The 17,846-nt window shown below is 36.4% G+C and overlaps 2 protein-coding genes across 3 annotated transcripts in view; one reads left to right on the top strand and one right to left on the bottom strand.

The window, feature by feature from the left end:
- Nucleotides 1-15,118, bottom strand: part of txndc16 (thioredoxin domain containing 16) — a 36,391-nt gene extending 21,273 nt beyond the window's left edge. Inside the window, exons 1-12 of the mRNA XM_056477558.1 lie at nt 14,718-15,118; nt 14,452-14,534; nt 12,624-12,697; nt 11,412-11,486; nt 11,174-11,295; nt 9,602-9,692; nt 4,887-5,043; nt 4,638-4,804; nt 1,971-2,031; nt 1,779-1,899; nt 924-1,070; nt 786-845 (exon numbers count right to left, since the gene is read on the bottom strand). Coding sequence (XP_056333533.1) covers nt 786-845; nt 924-1,070; nt 1,779-1,899; nt 1,971-2,031; nt 4,638-4,804; nt 4,887-5,043; nt 9,602-9,692; nt 11,174-11,295; nt 11,412-11,486; nt 12,624-12,697; nt 14,452-14,534; nt 14,718-14,862 — 1,303 coding nt within the window. The 5' untranslated portion in view covers nt 14,863-15,118. The remainder of the gene's footprint in view (nt 1-785; nt 846-923; nt 1,071-1,778; nt 1,900-1,970; nt 2,032-4,637; nt 4,805-4,886; nt 5,044-9,601; nt 9,693-11,173; nt 11,296-11,411; nt 11,487-12,623; nt 12,698-14,451; nt 14,535-14,717) is intronic.
- An 839-nt stretch (nt 15,119-15,957) lies between these two features.
- The window catches only part of gpr137c (G protein-coupled receptor 137c), a 52,805-nt gene continuing 50,916 nt past the window's right edge, over nt 15,958-17,846 (top strand). For both annotated transcript variants that reach the window (XM_056477220.1, XM_056477219.1), the window contains exon 1: nt 15,958-16,637. In XM_056477220.1, the coding sequence (XP_056333195.1) occupies nt 16,242-16,637 (396 nt within the window). In that variant the 5' untranslated portion in view covers nt 15,958-16,241. The remainder of the gene's footprint in view (nt 16,638-17,846) is intronic.

Genomic DNA, 17,846 nt, shown 5'->3' with positions numbered 1-17,846 from the left:
TATATATCTGAATATGCTTAGAAAAACACTATATTGTGTGTTCTTAAGATTTAAAATTTAAAGACATAGTAGACACAAAAATAAACATTTAACCACTCTTTACTTACACTCAAGTGGTTCTAAACTTTTATAAATATTTGTTTTCGGATAAACACACACACACACACACACACACACACACACACACAAAGATATTCCGAAGAATGTTTGGGGGGGGGGAAAGCCATTTACATCCATAGTAGATACAATACAATGCAAGTCAATGGCTGTTTTTTCCAACATTAAATGTAGCAGAAGAAAGAAAGGTAAGTAAGTGAGTAAATGACAGAATTTCCCTTTTTTGTGTGAGCTATTCCTTTAAATATAAGAAATTACATAAATGTGAATAAGCTACATTAAAAAAAGACATTCAATCCAAATAAAGGCAGATGAGGAAATAAAGTATTCAGGAAATTATTGCATACATCCACTAAAACCCCCCACACCCAGAGTCAGAAATAATAAATGCTCAAAAAATGATGTTAGTTCTGAGAAAAAACATCGTTTGATTACACTTGGATTGATATTTTATTATCTAATGCGATGACTCAAATTTCCAAATACATTTTGAGGCCACTGTAAAAGCAAAACGATTTATTCAGTGCAGATCAGAGTATGTTTTTTCTGTAACACTGTCAGAGCATGGATTCCATCAAATGAATATTCTTAAAAAAAGGAACAAAACAACTTCATTTGATTTGCAGCACTTCAACATTCTGCACTATTGTTCAGAGAAATGCTTTTACCTTCAAGTGCTTCTGCCACCTCAACATACGACTGAATGAAAGCCATACAGACAGCATCCCCTAGAGGACAACAGTGGACACATCAGTGTAGAGTCCTCTCAGATGGCAAAAACAAGTGAGAGAAAAAGTAAAACTTACATTTAAAATAAAACAGCACCACTGTGATTTTATTCTGTTTGACTGTAGTTTGAAAGGTGTCTGCTGTGAGTTCAGATACAAACTCCAAATCCAGCAGAAGATCACGGTCTCTGTACACAGACTCCGATACTTCGTCATCGAGGATATCTGGATGAAGTTAAGAAGGATAAGTTTATAATATAATATAACCCATGAACTAAAATGAATTAGTAATGCGCATAGTAAGGTTATTTTAGCAAATGAAAACTACCAGTAATTTCATTTGTAAACTGAAAACAACAGTCAATAAATAAAAAAAACTAACTGAAGTAAAATAATAATTAGCAAAAATAAATCATTGTTTTTTTAAGAATTAAGCCCTTATTCTGTGGTGGAAAATTCTGAAATTTAAGGTATTTTAGATGGAATCCTGGAGCTCTCTCACTCTCTATAAACTGTAGTGGTCAAGAGATGTTCAAAGAAAAAGGAACTAAAACATTGTCATAGCATTCAATGTGACTTCACTGGTTAAACTGTAATCATATGAAGCCCCAAGAACAATTTCTTGTGCTAAATTTGATTCCGCTCAACAATATCTTTTTTTTAAATCACATTTACTACAGGCAGTACAATGTATTGCCATTAGCATCAGCAGCAAATACTGGTAGATGGCACTTTTATAATAAAATACATCAGTCAAGCATGTTTGTAAACAAAATATATAAAAGCTAAATAGAAATGTGTTCACAAAACTAAAACTAACAAAATCATTAATGAAATGAACTAAAACTACACTGAAAATGATACCAATTTAAAAACATTAACATTAAAATAGAAAAAATAAATAAACAAAATGCAAAACTATAATAACCTTACCAAGATCTGACCAATGTTCCTCGTCTTCCTCTTCATCTTCTATCTTGTGTTTTTGCAGAAGTTCTTCTTTGAAAAATTTCACAACCTCTTCGGGAGCACTCAGGGTAAAATATTTCACATCCTGTTGACAAATGCTGTTGTTAAAAACAGATTTTCTAAATAATCACAACCACGCTGAAAGGTTAAACTGACCTCCTGTGGGAGTTTGTAAGCTACGTTGTATTTCAGTGGTGTTTTCACCTTAGGATTGTCCCTGAAAAGTGAACAGAATAGAGTTAATTAAAATCAAGAGGGAATGTACTATGGATATATTACAATTCACCTTATTATTTATATTACTAAATATGCATGAATCCTCTGTCATTTAAGGTTTTTCAAAACCAATAAATGAGGGCTTTCTATAATTACAAACTTACTTCTTTTTTTATTCAGATGAAGCATGGGTACAGACATATTACCAATAATATCAACTTTCTCCTCTCAAATTTTAATCAAACCAATACAATAAAGCACCTTCATTCATTTTCCTTCGGCTTGGTCCCTTATTAATCAGGGGTCGCCACAGCGGAATGAACCACAAACTAATCCAGCATATGTTTTACACAGCAGATGCCCTTCCAAACCCAACCCAGTAGGAAACACCCATACACTCTCACAATTCACCTATAGCACATGTTTTTGGATTGTGGGGGAAACCGGAGCACCTGGAGGAAACCCACGTGAACACGGGGAGAACATGCAAACTCGATTATCCATTTAAACATGAAACTCACAAAATGTATCCTGTATTTTTGTTTTATGTTTGAATGATTTCTGAAAGATAATTCTGTCTGTGTGAAAAAGTATTTGCAGTTGAATTACATTTAAAATACTTAAAATACAATGGAAGTCTGGTTTTTCCCCAAACATTCATTACATCCTTATTTTTAAAAGAAGGAAGAAACTCAGACAGGAACAAGTGTAGAATGAGTAAATGATGACAGAATTTTCATTTTTGGGTGAATTATCCTGTTAAAGGTTTGATGTGACATAAATGTAAATAAGCGACATTTAAAAAAGGAAGGTATTAAGTCAAATTAAAGTCATGAGGAAATATAGGATGGTGGAAATTAATGCACAACAATTAAAATCCCACACCAGAGTCAGAACAAATGTCATCCTTTTAGACTTAACATAAGAAACGTATCCTTAATTTTTTTCAGCATAGATATTACAATAGACTAATATTCTGAAAGATAATTTCTGCCAAACTTAAAATAGTAATGCAGTCATTTAGGGAAAAAATAAAACAAAAGATGACAAACACTCTTTTTAGAATACAGTTGATGTCAGAATTATTAGCCCTTCTGGATTTTGTAGCCCCTCTGTATATTTTACACATTCCTAAACATAATAATTTTAATAACTCATTTCTAATAACTGATTGATTCTATCTTTGACTTGATGAGACTAATAATATTTTACTAGATGTTTCTCAAGATACTAGTATTCAACTTAAAGTGACATTTAAAGGCTTAACTAGGTTAATTGGGGTAAGTTAGGGTAATTAGGAAAGTCATTGTATAACGATGGTTTGAAAAACTTATTGGTTGGAAAAAAATGCTTAAGCGGGCTAATAATATTGACCTTGAAATGGTATTTAAAAAAATGTAAAGGGCCATGAACCATCCCATGCATGAAAAGGGGAGTTTCATTAAGTGCACGCGCTGATTTTCACAGAGGCAACACAAATACAAACGCCGGGGAGATAGACAGTGATTCGGATGCAGCATTTACAGCAGATCTGAGAGCTGTGTGGAATTGGAGGATTTTCAGTCCATAATATTGTAGTGATATTACTGTAAGCTTAGTAACTAAATTATTTTGACTAAGGTATGTCTTTAAAACTGAAAGAGTACTGCTGACAATACTAACTAACTTTGCCATCGGAATAAACATAAACAAAGAGCATTAACCGCACACTTACCAAATCAACACCAACTGGAACCTCGTCTTTTTTATCATTTTTTTAAAAGACGACGAGTGGCAAATTCAGATTTCACCATTTTCAGATTTGAAAAGCTCTTGGGTAAAACAAAAATGCTCTTTACAAACATATTTTTGTTGTGTGTTAGCAGACCAATGTGCAGATATCAGTGCTCTCATCGTGGAGAAATGGAAACAAAACAATCATTTATAAACGCAACACTGAAGACCCATGGCAACAAAACGTGGTGTCTCTCTGAACACTGTAACAAGTAAAAGAAGTCTTCGAAGCTATTTCATGCATATTAATAAAGTTGCATCTCGTTCACGATAGAGTGAACTGATTGCTTCGAAACAAATCTTTCTTATGAATTAATGAACAGATGTACTGAAAACTCAAAGACGTCACTTTATACCAGTCGGTACAGACAGCCAATCTCCACACTGGAATTTACACAATGATCGCATGGTCGTGATGCAGCTTCAGAATTTCTTTTTAAATCAGAAGAACAAATTTGTCTAAACAACGCAAAAACAACTTGTCAGCTAAATATATGTGTCCTAATAGTGTTTTTAGCAACATGGGACATATATATGACTGTCAGCATCTCAAAAAAATCTGTTTTGGTGTTTCGTGACCCTTTAAAACTGCTTTTATTCAAGCCGAAATAAACAAATAAGACTTTCTCCAGAAGAAAAAATATTATAGGACACACTGTGAAAAATTCCTTGCTCTATTAAACATCATTTGGGAAATATTCAAAAAAGACAGAAAAAAAATTCACAGGAGGGCGAATAACTTTGACTTCAACTGTATATGCAAAGATGCTCTTTCCACTCTTTCCTATGCACTCTTATTATATGCATGGCTGCATATTGTTTTTTTATCAGTACCTGTGAATGAGCACTACACCGACCTCCCCGCGGAGCTGCAGGGCGACAGTCTGAGCGGTGTCCCGATCCAGGTGCTGTGTTTGTGGCTGAGAGAACAGATATAGCACTGGCACACTGAGGTGGATATAAACCACATCGACCTCAGATGGGTCTGTTACTGCCTCGGTCTGACAGAAAACAAGCCTTCAATTACATCCATATGAAATATAATGCACGTTAAGCATAACTTTTTTTTTAATCATAACTCACCACTAGAGGAGCCTCCATCAGCTGGAGGAATGTGTGTATGTTGATAGTATTGAGTGGTTTGCTCATGGCAGTACTGGAACACGGATCAGACTGCCGGGATACACTTTTACAATTCAGAAACCACAGTCGAGCTTGTGAGGAGGACGGGTCAACAACCCTGTGAAACAAAAACAAAACAAGATTTACCAGAGAGACACCAAAGAAGGAGAGGAAAATAAAAACAAAATATTAAAGAATTGACAAGCTGCTTCTGTTTTTAAAGGATCACTCCACTTTTTTTGTAAATAAGCTCATCTTACAACCCCCTAGAGTTAAATAGTTGACTTTCACCTTTTTTGAATCCATTTAACCAATATCTGGGTTTGGCAGGAGCACTTTTAGCATAGCCTAGCATAGATCATTGAATTGTATTAGACCATTAGCATCTCGCTCAAAAATGACCAAAGAGATTCGCTAACTTTCCTATTTAAAGCTTGACTCTTCTGTAGTTACATCCTGTACTGTGAACAACGGAAAATGAAGAGTTGCTATCTATTTTCTATGCTAATATGGATAGGGACTATACTCTAATTCTGGCGTAATAAACAAGGAACTTTGCTGCAGTACCATGGCTGCAGAATGAGCGATGGTATTGCGCAAAACAAGGTAAAGTAGCCCTTTACAATGCACATAATCTTGGCTACACAGGTAAATCCAGCCAGTTACCAATTTTGTGTGCTGCAACACTGCAACTACACAAACTTAGTGACAGTCACATTAAACGTTACCTAGCTGGGGACTATTTTCAGGCATTGCGTAATATCATTGTGCCTGCTGTAGTGAAAACCCTTGATTGTTCATTTTCGTGTAGCTTAGGGCTGGGCCAATAAACGGTATTATATCGAATTGCGATTAAAAAATTCTTTTTTATTTTTTACTGTATATTGATCTAAGAGTCAATCACACAGCAGAAATGTACAAAAATGGGAATCTAGAAGTGTGTTGATATTAGAGATGCTCTAAATTCAGATTAAAGACCTATCTCTTTAGTAAAGCATACACTCAGTGCATCACTTAGCTGTATGATACATGAATGTGCTCCACACAGGTTTCTTCATCTCGTTTATATACACTATGAACAGCAGCTACACTAATTATTCTCTTTATTCTCTATTTCCACCTGGGGATTCTCATCCTGAGACCCTCAGACCACGCAGCGCCACTGATTCGATCCAAGACCAGCGACGAGATGATTCCAAGGTTTCCATATCCTGGACCAGGCCGTATCCTGAGCAGTTACTGTGGTGGTCATGGAGGAGTGGAGAGCATGAGACTGATTCCTGTGACGCTCCAGGGACAGACGAGTCTCCGCTGAGGTTTTTTCTTCACCTTCGCCAATTGGTGAAGTTTTTTCCTTGCAGCTGTCGCCACTAGCATGCATGGCTCGGGATCTGTGGAGCTGCGCATCGATGGATCATCTCTTCAGTGTTTGAACTCTCAGTGGTGATTATTAAACCACACTGAACTGAGCTAAACTGAACAGAACTTAAACTTTAGAAAATGAACTACACTGTTTCAATTTACTATGATATTTTATGTGAAGCTGCTTTGACACAATCTACATTGTAAAAGTGCTTTACAAATAAAGGTGAATTGAATTTTTGACCGCCAAAAATTATCAACCACCAAAAATAGGTTATGTTATTTAATGGACCCTCTCATTTGTAGCTTCAGTCATTGTTGGGGTACTCTTTTAAATCTGGAAGCATTAACAACTGATATCGAAATATATATCATTTTCATTCAATATGGGAAAGTATTAATGGAAATTGTATTTTTGCTATACCGCCCAGCCCTAGTGTAGTTTTATTATACATGCATACATGTGCAATGTTTTGACGTTATGGTCACAAATATTTGTGCCTAACCCTACTTCTTTCTTCTGGAAGACAAAAAACTTGATTTAATATTTGAATCTTTATGCAGAACTTTTCTGTTCAAAAGCAGTTTTATGGTGACGAGATTTCTGAGACTATTTCTAGTTTAGTGTTTAAATTAAGATTGAAATCTCTCTACTGAGTGTATATATATTTATATTTATATATATGAGTTTAAAACATACCTCCAGCCTCTGCCATCTAGACTGCAGCACTGCAAAAAAAGCTTTGAACAGAGGAAAAATGGTTGTGCCCAACTGAGCCTGGTTTCTCTCGAGGTTTTTTTTTTCCTTCACTTTCATCAGTAGGAGAAGTTTTGTTCCTCACCACTGTCACCACTGGCTTGCTTGGTTTAAGACTTGTGGAGCTTCGCATTGATGTTTTTTCTCTTCAGTGTTTGGGCTTTCAGCAGTGAAAATTACCCCACACTGAACTAAACTAAACTTCAACTCTGAAAACTGAACGGACACTGTTTCAATTTACTATAATCTTCTATGTCAAGCTGCTTTGACACCATCTACATTGCAAAAGTGCTATAAAAATAAAGATGAATGAATGAATGAACGAATGAATAAAATGGAAAACATTGACATGTACTCATTCTATTATAATACACACTACAGGAAATGTAATGTCTGTAAAATCATAATAGGGAGACATTCGGTTATGTTCAAACTACTTATTTAAAATGAGCTGAAAAACACAATTCTTGAGGTTTTTTGTAGACAACTGAATTGCTTTATGTAATGTGATGTATTTTTTATTTAATGCCATGTCAGCAACCAAGACTATTTTCATGGCAGGAAAATTTCAATAGTAAATGGACAATTAAAAATCAACAAACATATGAATACATAAATTAAACAAGATTTTTAGTGTTAATACATGATAAAAAATTGTTCCTTGTGTTTGAGAGAGTTCAAACTTTACTAAAAAAGTTCATTTCATAAAACAGTCTTCTGGAATCATTAAAAGCTGGACAAATTTGTTTTACTGTGAGAGGAATTGTGCAGTACAAACACCGAGTAGGATCTTCACTTTTGAGCAAAAAACCATGAGCTATTCTTGTATTTCCAATACAACATCTAGTAAAAAGTCACTTGATCAAATCTAGTCTTAAAATTCAGTTTGAGATTTCAGGTTGTATTTCATTCAGTTTATTATTTTTCAAAGCATCCCACTTCTCATGCCACTAATTTAAAATGTAAACATTGATAAAAGGTCTCATCTCTGAAGCAGAAATTTTGCATTTGTTCACCACTTGCATCAAAGCATCCTTAGCAGCTGAATCAGCTCGCTCATTTCCTTAAAAGCCCAACATGTCCTGGAACCCAGCAAAAAATGATATGATAAAACTGGTTTTGTAGATGGTGAACTCTAGTTAAAATATAATCGATCAGAGGATGATCATTTTTTAAAGATTCCATCACTTGGAGGCATGATTTGGAAATGCTTTATTTTCCAAGTCACCTAAATTTGTCAAAACAATTAAGTTAACTTAATCAATTTGTGTTGAGACAACATCAAGGAATTGTTTGGATTCGAAACAGATCTATGGCAAAATAATATCTCATCAAGCGGCAACCCCCCGCTCTCCCTTGTGAAGCAAATACGGAAGTAACAAACTGCAATTCATCGAAATTCCGCTAGCCCTGGCTCCATATAGAGCAGATGTCTACTGACCCCACTGTTAAAATGGCCAACTTTACAGCAGAAAAAAAAGGTATTTACAGCCTGGTACAAAGAACGATTTTGGTTCATATCTAATATTACTAAATAATTATATTTATTCATGACAATTGTGATGGGATGACTTTTTTTATAACATCCATTTTGTTTCTATTAAGTCATATTAAGTCTGCATAATTAAGGGTGTGGCCACTTGAGTGACAGCTTGGTCTCGCTGGTCGCAGTCACTTCACCTCAGCTGATTCCGGCTGATTAGCCGCTGATCTCGACATTTACATCGTATTTTGTTTTGTTTTATGTGGCTTTACACAGTCAACTTCCTTTTGGAATTATTTCCTACAATTATCAGATAATATGGCATGCTCTGCAATTAATTGTGCTCACAAACCATTCACGTGGCCTCCATTTCCCAGGTGAGTGACTTATATACCATCTCTATGAATGTATTTGCTTTATTTAAGATAATTTATCATTTATATGTTTCTTTAGACTTGTAAAGCACTCCAGAATCTGTCAGATTGATTAGCTGTAGGCTGTAGAACAGTCATCTGAAACGTTGTCATGCAGTGTTATGCTGGAGTTCATCAATAGCCTTGCATTTACTAACACAGACTTTATTTGAAATTTTTGGAAGTAATTCGCGTTTTCCTCCTTTAGAAAAACGTCATAAGAACAATGTTTAGTGGTTCACTGTATTACAACAGTGTTTTTAAAAGACTAAACACTTTACTGATATAGTGTACAACAAAGCACATGTGGTCAGAACACAAACGAGTCGCAGGAAATGAAGTATTAAGCTTTTCTCTCAAAGAAAAACCCATCCAAGCAGAATGCTAGCAAGCGTCTGTAGCTCCACTCACGCTCAGTCTCTTTGCCCTTATTTGGTTACCCTCGGTTGGAACGATGACGCGCGAACAAAATGGTGCAGGTTGGCCACGCCCACTTTTAGCTTATTTTGCCCTTTTCAGAAGCCTATGGGTGACGTCACAGATACTATGTCCATATCTTTTACAGTCTATGTATCTCATGCATCACATTTCTATTTATTTAACACGAGTGCTTTAAGAGATTTTGAAAGTATATCCATCTTTAGAGTAATGCAAAACTCACCCCATGTGTTTCAGTACTAGAGAGCCAGTCGTCTGGACAAACTGGTATTTGGTTCCATACACAAATGCTGCCTCCATCAAAGCTCGGTGCTCTGTTTAGACAACAAGAAAATAAATATATACAGTTGAAATCAGAATTATTAGCCCTCCTGAATTATTAGCCCCCCTGTTTATTTTTTTCCCCAATTTCTGTTTAACGGTGAAAAGATTTATTTCAACACATTTCTAAACATAATAGTTTTAATAACTCATTTCTAATATCTGATTTATTTTATCTTTGCCATGATGATAGTAAATAATATTTTACTAGATATTTTTCAAGATACTGGTATTCAGCTTAAGTGTAATCACAGATATTTATACTAGATATCGCATATGGATCCTGAGCATGCGTTAATAGCGCCGCCACATTTGTCATTCATCTGCACTAGTCAATACTAAAGCTAATGTGAAGATGCTGGACGTTAGCGATGTGTATGGGTGTAGGAATGAGCAAACAAAGAAAAATCACAAAGGCAGAACATTTCATAGGTAAGATTTAGTTTTTTACGTTTTTATATGTTATGAACTTTTGTGCTCAACAAGTAACATTATTGAAGATAATACAGTCTTTTACTGCATTGACCATAAGACATTGTAGCACCAACTCAGATAATAGGCTTATGCTAGTTTGGTTGAATAAAATCAGCAAATAATGTAAATGAAATATGACAACAAGATGCGGCGGTGTTAGAAACTTGTATTACTGTCGGCTACGAGAACGAGTCGTTCATAACAGAGATTCATTCACAAACAAATCGCTCCCTCCATTAGAATTAGAAGTGAAAGCAGGAGAGGGTGTGTGTTTCAGGACATGGATTAGATCTAAATTTAACAGGGAGGGAGGATAATACATTTCCATGCACACAAACACACTCTCTTTGTTGGCAATGCCCGTGTGGTCACTTATCCATCAATATAGAAAATTGATGTAAAATTATAATTTTCGTAATTTGAAAAAATATTTGCATACTGACCAGCAGGAAAACTCTCGATCACAGATACGTGTATATATCTCTGGCTCTGGATGGCCAGACCTCCACTGCACCTTCATCCCGCAATCATTTCAAAAGAGTGCAACCCTGTACTAAAATGGTGGCTCTAATGAGGCATTGCTTCCAATAGACACCAATAGCGTAGGCGACATTTAATGTAAATATCTATGAAGTGTAATTTAAAGGCTAACTAGGTTAATTAGGCAAGCCATTGTATAACATTGGTTTGTTCTATAGACAATCGGGAAAAATATTGATTAAGGGGGCTAATAATATTGACCTTAAAATGTTTTTTTTTTTATAAAAAAATGTCTTTTACTCTAGCTGAAATAAAACAAACAAGACTGTATCAAGAAGAAAAAATATTATAGGAAATACTGTGAAAAATTCCTTGCTCTGTTAAACATCATTTGGGAAATATTTAAAAAAGAAAAAAATAATTCACAGGAGGGCGAATCATTTACTTCAACTGTAGCTTCTATCCAAACAAACAAACACTAAAAAGGACTCCAGAAGATGAATACATATAGAGATTGTACCTGCAAGGCCAAGCACGGGTATGTGACCGACCACAATGTCACTGTTCTGTTTGGCCGCACTTTCCACACGCAGCAGCTCAGCTGGAGTGTGTACATAAAGCACCTCATTGAAGAGGACAGAGCTGGAGGAAGGACAAAAACACACATTCATCAATCATCACTGCAGATCCATCAGGCAGAATATGGAGATTTCGAAACACTGGAACCACTGTAAAAGTGTTATATATGAAGAACTCACAACAGGACATGAGAAACGATGGCATTGACGTCAAATACGGTATCAATGTCAAAACTCCTCAGGACCTCAGAGCCTCTGGAATTATGGGAGACAAAACAACATTTGTGTTTATGTCATTTCACACTCGTATGGAGTCATATGAGCAATTTTCTGGGGCAATTTCGTGGCGGTTTTTTGAGCTGTGAGCATGAACATTTTGGTATAAGTCTCTGCTGTCAGATTGCTTAAAAGAAGAACTCAATTCTCTTGCTAATCAACTTTTGAAGAGTAGTGAATATACACTAAGAGCAACAAATAATAACTTGACTTCTAGTTGATCATTTGGAAAAGTGACAGAAGGTAGATTTTTCAGATGAATCATCTGTTGAACTGTATCCCGATCATCACAAATACTGCAGAAGACTTAGTAGTACCCACATGGACCCAAGATTCTCACAGAAATCAGTCAAGTTTGGTGAAGGACCAATCATGGTTTGGGGCTACTTTAAGTAGGGGGCATGTGAGAGATCTGCAGAGTGGATGGCAACATCAACAGCCTGAGGTATCAAGACATTTGTGCTGCCCATTACATCACAAACCACAGGAGAGGGCAAATTCTTCAGCAGGACAGCGCTCCTTCTCATACTTCAGCCTCCACATTACGTTCCTGAAAGCAAAGAATGTCAAGGTGCTCCAGGATTGGCCAGCCCAATCACCAGACATGAACATTATTGAGCATGACTGGGCTAAGATGAAGGAGGCATTGAAGATGAATCCGAAGAATCTTGATGAACTCTGGGAGTCCTGCAAGAATGCTTTCTTTGCCATTCCAGATGACTTTAATAATAAGTTATTTGAGTCATTGCAGAGATTAATGGATGCAGTCGTCCAAGCTCATGGGAGTCATACACAATATTAATTTTTTTCCCACTGCACTATGACTTTATATTCTATACTGTACATTATTTCTGTTAAGTGACAAGACTTTTGTCGAAGTCCGACCATACTGTCCTAATTAAATAATTAAAAATCAAGGCATGATCATATTTTATTTAGGTAAAATAAGTGTAATCTAGAGGCCTTTGCCTTTCAAATAAGCCACTTCTGAAACCAAATAATCAACTAGAAGTCAAGTTATTATTTGTTATTCCTAAAACTTGGATAGGCGACAAGACTTTTGACAGGTAGCATATAACGAGACAAGATTTTTACCATTATAAGACAAATTTATACCTGAACAAATATGCCTTTGTCAGTAGTTTTTCTCCTGTGCAGTATTTGGCTATATCATCCTTTGAACAGTTCACCTGTAAAAACAGTCACTTGTTTAAAAGGGTAGAAAAATATACCGTGCATCTGGAAAGTATTCATAGCGCTTCACTTTTTCCACTTTTTTTGTGTTACCGCCTTATTCCAAAATGGATTAAACTCATTTATTTCCTCAAAATTCTACACACAATACCCCAAAATGACAATGTGAAAAAACTGTTGTTTTTGAAACTGTTGCAAATTTATTAAAAATAAAAAGCTGAAAAAAAAAATATATATATATATATATCACATGTACAAAATTGAAGTTTTAAATTGAGCTCAGGTACAATGTGTTTCCACTGATCATTCTGAAGATGTTTCAGCAGCTTAATTGGAGTTCACCTGTGTTAAGTTGATTGGACATGAATGGACAGTGTTCTTCTGTGGAGAGAGGAGAACCTTACAAAAGGACAACCATCTGTGCAGCAATCCACCAATCAAGCTTGTATGGTAGAGTGGCCAGACAGAAGCCCCTCCCTGCCTGGAATTTGCCAAAAGGCATCTGAAGGACTATAGGACCATAAGAAACAGAATTCTCTGGTCTGATGAGACTAAAATTGAACATTTTGGAGTGAATGCCAGGCGTTACGTTTGGAGAAAACCAGTCACCGCTCATCACCGGGCTAATACCATGGTGAAGCATGGCGGTGGCAGCATCATACTGCGGGGATGTTTTTCAGCAGCAAGAACTGGAAGACTAGGCAGGATAGAGGGAGAGATGAATGCAGCAATGTACAGAGAAATTCTGACTGAAAACCTGCTTCAGAGTGCTCTTGACCTCAGACTGGGGCGACGGTTCATCTTTCAGCAGGACAATGACATAAAGCACACTGCCAAAATATTAATGGAGTGGCTTCACAACAACTCTGTGAATGTCCTTAAGTGGCCCAGGCAGAGACCAGACCGAAATCCTATTGAACATCTCTGGAGAGATCTGAAAATGGCTGTACACCATCTCTTCCCATCCAACCTGATATAGCTTGAGAGGTACTGCAAAGAGGAATCAGTAAAAATTCCCATAGACAGGTGTGCCAAGCTTGTGGCATCATATTCAAAAAGACTTGAGGCTGTAATTGTGTTGAAAGGTGCATCAACAAAGTATTGAGCAAAGGCTGTGAATACTTATGTACATGTGATTTTTCAGGTTTTTTTACTTTTAATAAATTTGCAACAATTTAAAAAAATATTTTTTTCACGTTGTCATTATGTTGTATTGTGCGTTGGATTTTGAGGAAATACATGGATTTAATCTATTTGGAATAAGGCTGTAAAATAAAAAAATGTGGAAAAAGTGAAGCGCTATGAATACTTTCCAGATGCACTGTATTTTTTTTTTTTACATAAAATTATATTTTTTAAATGTAAATTCCCAAAAATGTCAATTTACTCGAGTGGTTATAAACTGTTAAGAGATTCTTTTTTCTGCTGAACACTAAAAAAGACATTTTGAAGAAAGCTGAAAACCTGTAACCTTCCTTAGTAGGAAAAAACTTGTAAAACAATATGTAAGTCACTGGCTACAGGTTTTCAGCATTTTTCAAAATATCTTTTTTTTTTGTGTTTATTAGAAAATAAAACCCTCAAACAAATTTGGAACAAGAAAATGGAAAGTAAATAATGACAGAATTTTCCATTTTTGCATGAACCACCCCTTTACATTGAATTTATAGCAGCTTGGTCAGCCATTATGTACCAAAATAACATAATTAAAAATACAAAAAATATTCCTATGCATACATTTTCTGCTCACCATTACAACAGTAATCCCATAGTCCTCTAGCGCATCAGCTGACATCTGGAGCTGCTCTATGAACAGTTCTATGGTTGGATTGACTGCAAATAGACACACACGTTATGTAATACACTTTAAAAATTAACTTTAAAAGATTTTGACACCTTAAATCTACTGACTCAGCAAATACTGTTGTGTGCTGATGTGATTAATGACCCTTGCTTAGATCTGCAAATTATAATAACTGTTCTGTAATCATTTGCAACATTTTAACAGAGCCTCACCATGATTTCCAAAGTATATAAAGGATGTTTTCCCTGCTTGCATCCTCTCCATGAGGCTCAGGTCGGAGTCTTCCATCAGTTTGGAGGAGGAACATTGTTCTGCTGTTAGGATGAACACAAACGCCACCAAATATACGGTGCACATGGTGCAACATTTACACTCTATGTACTTTACATCTATTTATATTAGCTCATAATTAGGATGTGCAGAAATAATACGTTCATATCTAATCAAAACAGTTCGCTTGTTCTGTTCCCGAACGCATCCTCACATCTCCCAAATCTACAACTTAAAATACAAACAAAAATACTTTTCTTTTAGCAAATACATCAGGATAATAATGAATTCAGATCAGTGTTATAAATATAACGAGTTCTACTACATCCTCAAACACTAAAACAACATGCGCAAACGTCGCCCAATCAAATATGAGAGGAGGGATTAACAGTGTCCTGAACACCAACCAGAAAGCTCAAAATACAAAGTTAGAGCCAATGAGATTCAGGTAGGCGGAGGGAGCTTGGCTCATCGGTAAAAGCCTTTTGAAAAGGCGGTCATTTTGGTTCACAAGTAACTGCGTTTTTGTATTCGCCACAATTTTAACTGAGAGCCAACATGGCTACTAAAGCGTGTCAGTTTTCAGGTTCTTCTTATTGGCCTAACATTTGATTTTATTTTTTCACACAGTTGTTTTTCTTTACTCGGTGGAATTTGTCTTGCATATTTTCGGGATTTTTATTTTATTTATTAGTCTTTATGCCTTGCTTGCAAATCGTCCAATAATTTATTACATCTATGAATGTTATACATGCGTCACTTTACTAAAAATGATAATTTTTCACAACGCTATTTAATCTGACAAATGCAACTACTGTATCGCTTACATAAAAACAAACAAGCGCAAACGTCTAAGCAAATAAGTGGTACTGAAAACAACAATACTGATAGTTTGAAAATTAAAAACGCACAGGACCAGAGGCAGGGCACCTAAAAAGAGAACTGATTGGTTTGTCAAAAAAGTAGGAGGGGAGCAGCTCGGTCGTCAGCGAACGCATATGAAAAGCCTATCATTTTGGCTCGAATGCGACAGAATTTTTCCATTCGGTGCTATTCAGCTGAGAGCCAACATGGCGAAACAGGCGCGTCAAATTCTAGCTCTTTCCTATTGGTCAGGAGGCGGGGCTAAATTGTTAACGCTAGCCAGCTGATCGCTTTTTTTTCTAGCTCCAGAGTTGGTTTTCTTAGGTCGGAGGGAGCTGCCTTGCAGAGATTGGGGGGCTCTGCTGTTTTTTAATTACTTGTTTTGCCCACATCTTGGTTACAAGCATCCGAGAATTTGTTTTAAAGTCTGTTCAATACTATAACAACTTAGGGTAGGCTGTAGTTTTATCATTTTCCGCTCATGTCATTTGTAATTAAGTTTGACGTTTTTCAGTGTTTGTATCATTTCAAAACATCTCCATGAAAAGTTTTGGACAACTCGTTTTGGATAAGTCGACGTGATAGCGAGACATCGTGTCGATATGTTGTTTTTACTAGAAAACCAGGTCAGTGTTTGGACGGACTCATCCTCATCATCCTCCTCATCCTCCGCCGAACTGATCCAGGCTGCGGTTCCCCCGTCCGTGCAGCTCGGTCTCACGGTTCTCTACACGGTTTTGTATTCGCTCCTCTTCGTGTTTGTTTACCTGCAGCTCTGGTTGATTCTGCACTACGGACACAAACGCCTCAGCTACCAGAGTGTTTTTCTCTTTTTGTGTTTGCTCTGGTCTGCCCTGAGGACGACGCTCTTCTCTTTTTACTTTAAAAATGTTGTTCAAGCAAACCAGCTCCAGCCTCTGCCGTTCTGGCTGCTGTATTGTTTCCCAGTCTGCCTGCAGTTCTTCACCCTGTGTCTGCTCAACCTTTACTTTGCTCAGGTAAGTGCTGTTTTCTCAATGTGTTTGTGTTTCGCAGTGTACTGCACAACGTCTTTATGAAAACAGGTAGTCTAAGTAGCATGTAATCTACTATAGAGAGGAAATGAATAGTTGTGCGTTCAGTCTGATAGCCATTTTCATGCAACTCACATCTAATAGGGTCCCCTCCCACCAAATGTGTTTACTTCATGTGACTGACTGGAACTTCACGCTGTAATTGCGATTAAAACCAGCGGTGTAGTGTTATAAAGTCAAATTGTGCTGCTTTAAACAACAGGAGACATTTGACATGTCCGTGATAGTGGAATAAGAGCTCAGCTGGAGGTCATCAGTTTCTGTCCGAGTCCCACAACAGAGCATTTCACAGGACAGTCTGAATGAGCTCTATTATTGACACTTTTTGGTCCATCCTTCCACCCTTTGTAAAGTTTTGGCAGTCTGTGAAAGCATAACCTCATCATACAGGGAATGAAATATTGTTTATCTCTTCTCCAAGGCTTTATGCATTAGAGGCAGGGACATTGCAGTTCCTTGTTCAACCACGGAAAAGCAACAAATGCAAAGTCAGCACAAATTACATTTATTTTATCATTCACATGCTTTGTGCTTAATCTAAAGTTGATTGCTTTTCTTTTTTCTGTAGAGGACAGTAAAGGCACAGTTTAGAATCATGTACAAGCTGCATTTTTATGAACAGAGAAAGTAAATGGTGACCAAAAAAAGTAAGAAACCCGTTTAACTAAAGTTGTAAGTCATTACATGTCTTTGATGGCATGTGAACATGTGATTGAAAGAGACAACAATAAATCCACAACCTTCCATATAGCTTGCACTACATTTACATGAATGCCTGTCACGATGAAAAGAAACCAAAATGGGAATCAAACCCACAACCTTCCCAATAGTGTATACTACCTTTGAACTGAAGGTATAATGGCAGAGATAGAATGAGACAAATGGGATTCAAACTCATGAACGTCTTAACAGTGTGCTCTACATATGAGCTACAAGAATGTTTGTTGTTATTAAAATAGACAAAAATGAGAATAGAACTTACAACTTTTCTAACAGCATACATTTGAGCTGATGGAATGAGTCCAGAATGGGATTCAAACCCATGAACTGTTTAACATCATGCTCTACATACGAGCAACAGGAATGTCTGTTGTAATTAAAAGATACCAACTGAGTATAGAACCTACAACCTTT

Source organism: Danio aesculapii, chromosome 17 (assembly GCF_903798145.1).
Source record: "Danio aesculapii chromosome 17, fDanAes4.1, whole genome shotgun sequence".
NCBI lineage: Eukaryota > Metazoa > Chordata > Actinopteri > Cypriniformes > Danionidae > Danio > Danio aesculapii.
The sequence above is the reverse complement of the archived record's forward strand: the minus strand, read 5'-3'. Positions and strand labels throughout refer to the sequence as shown.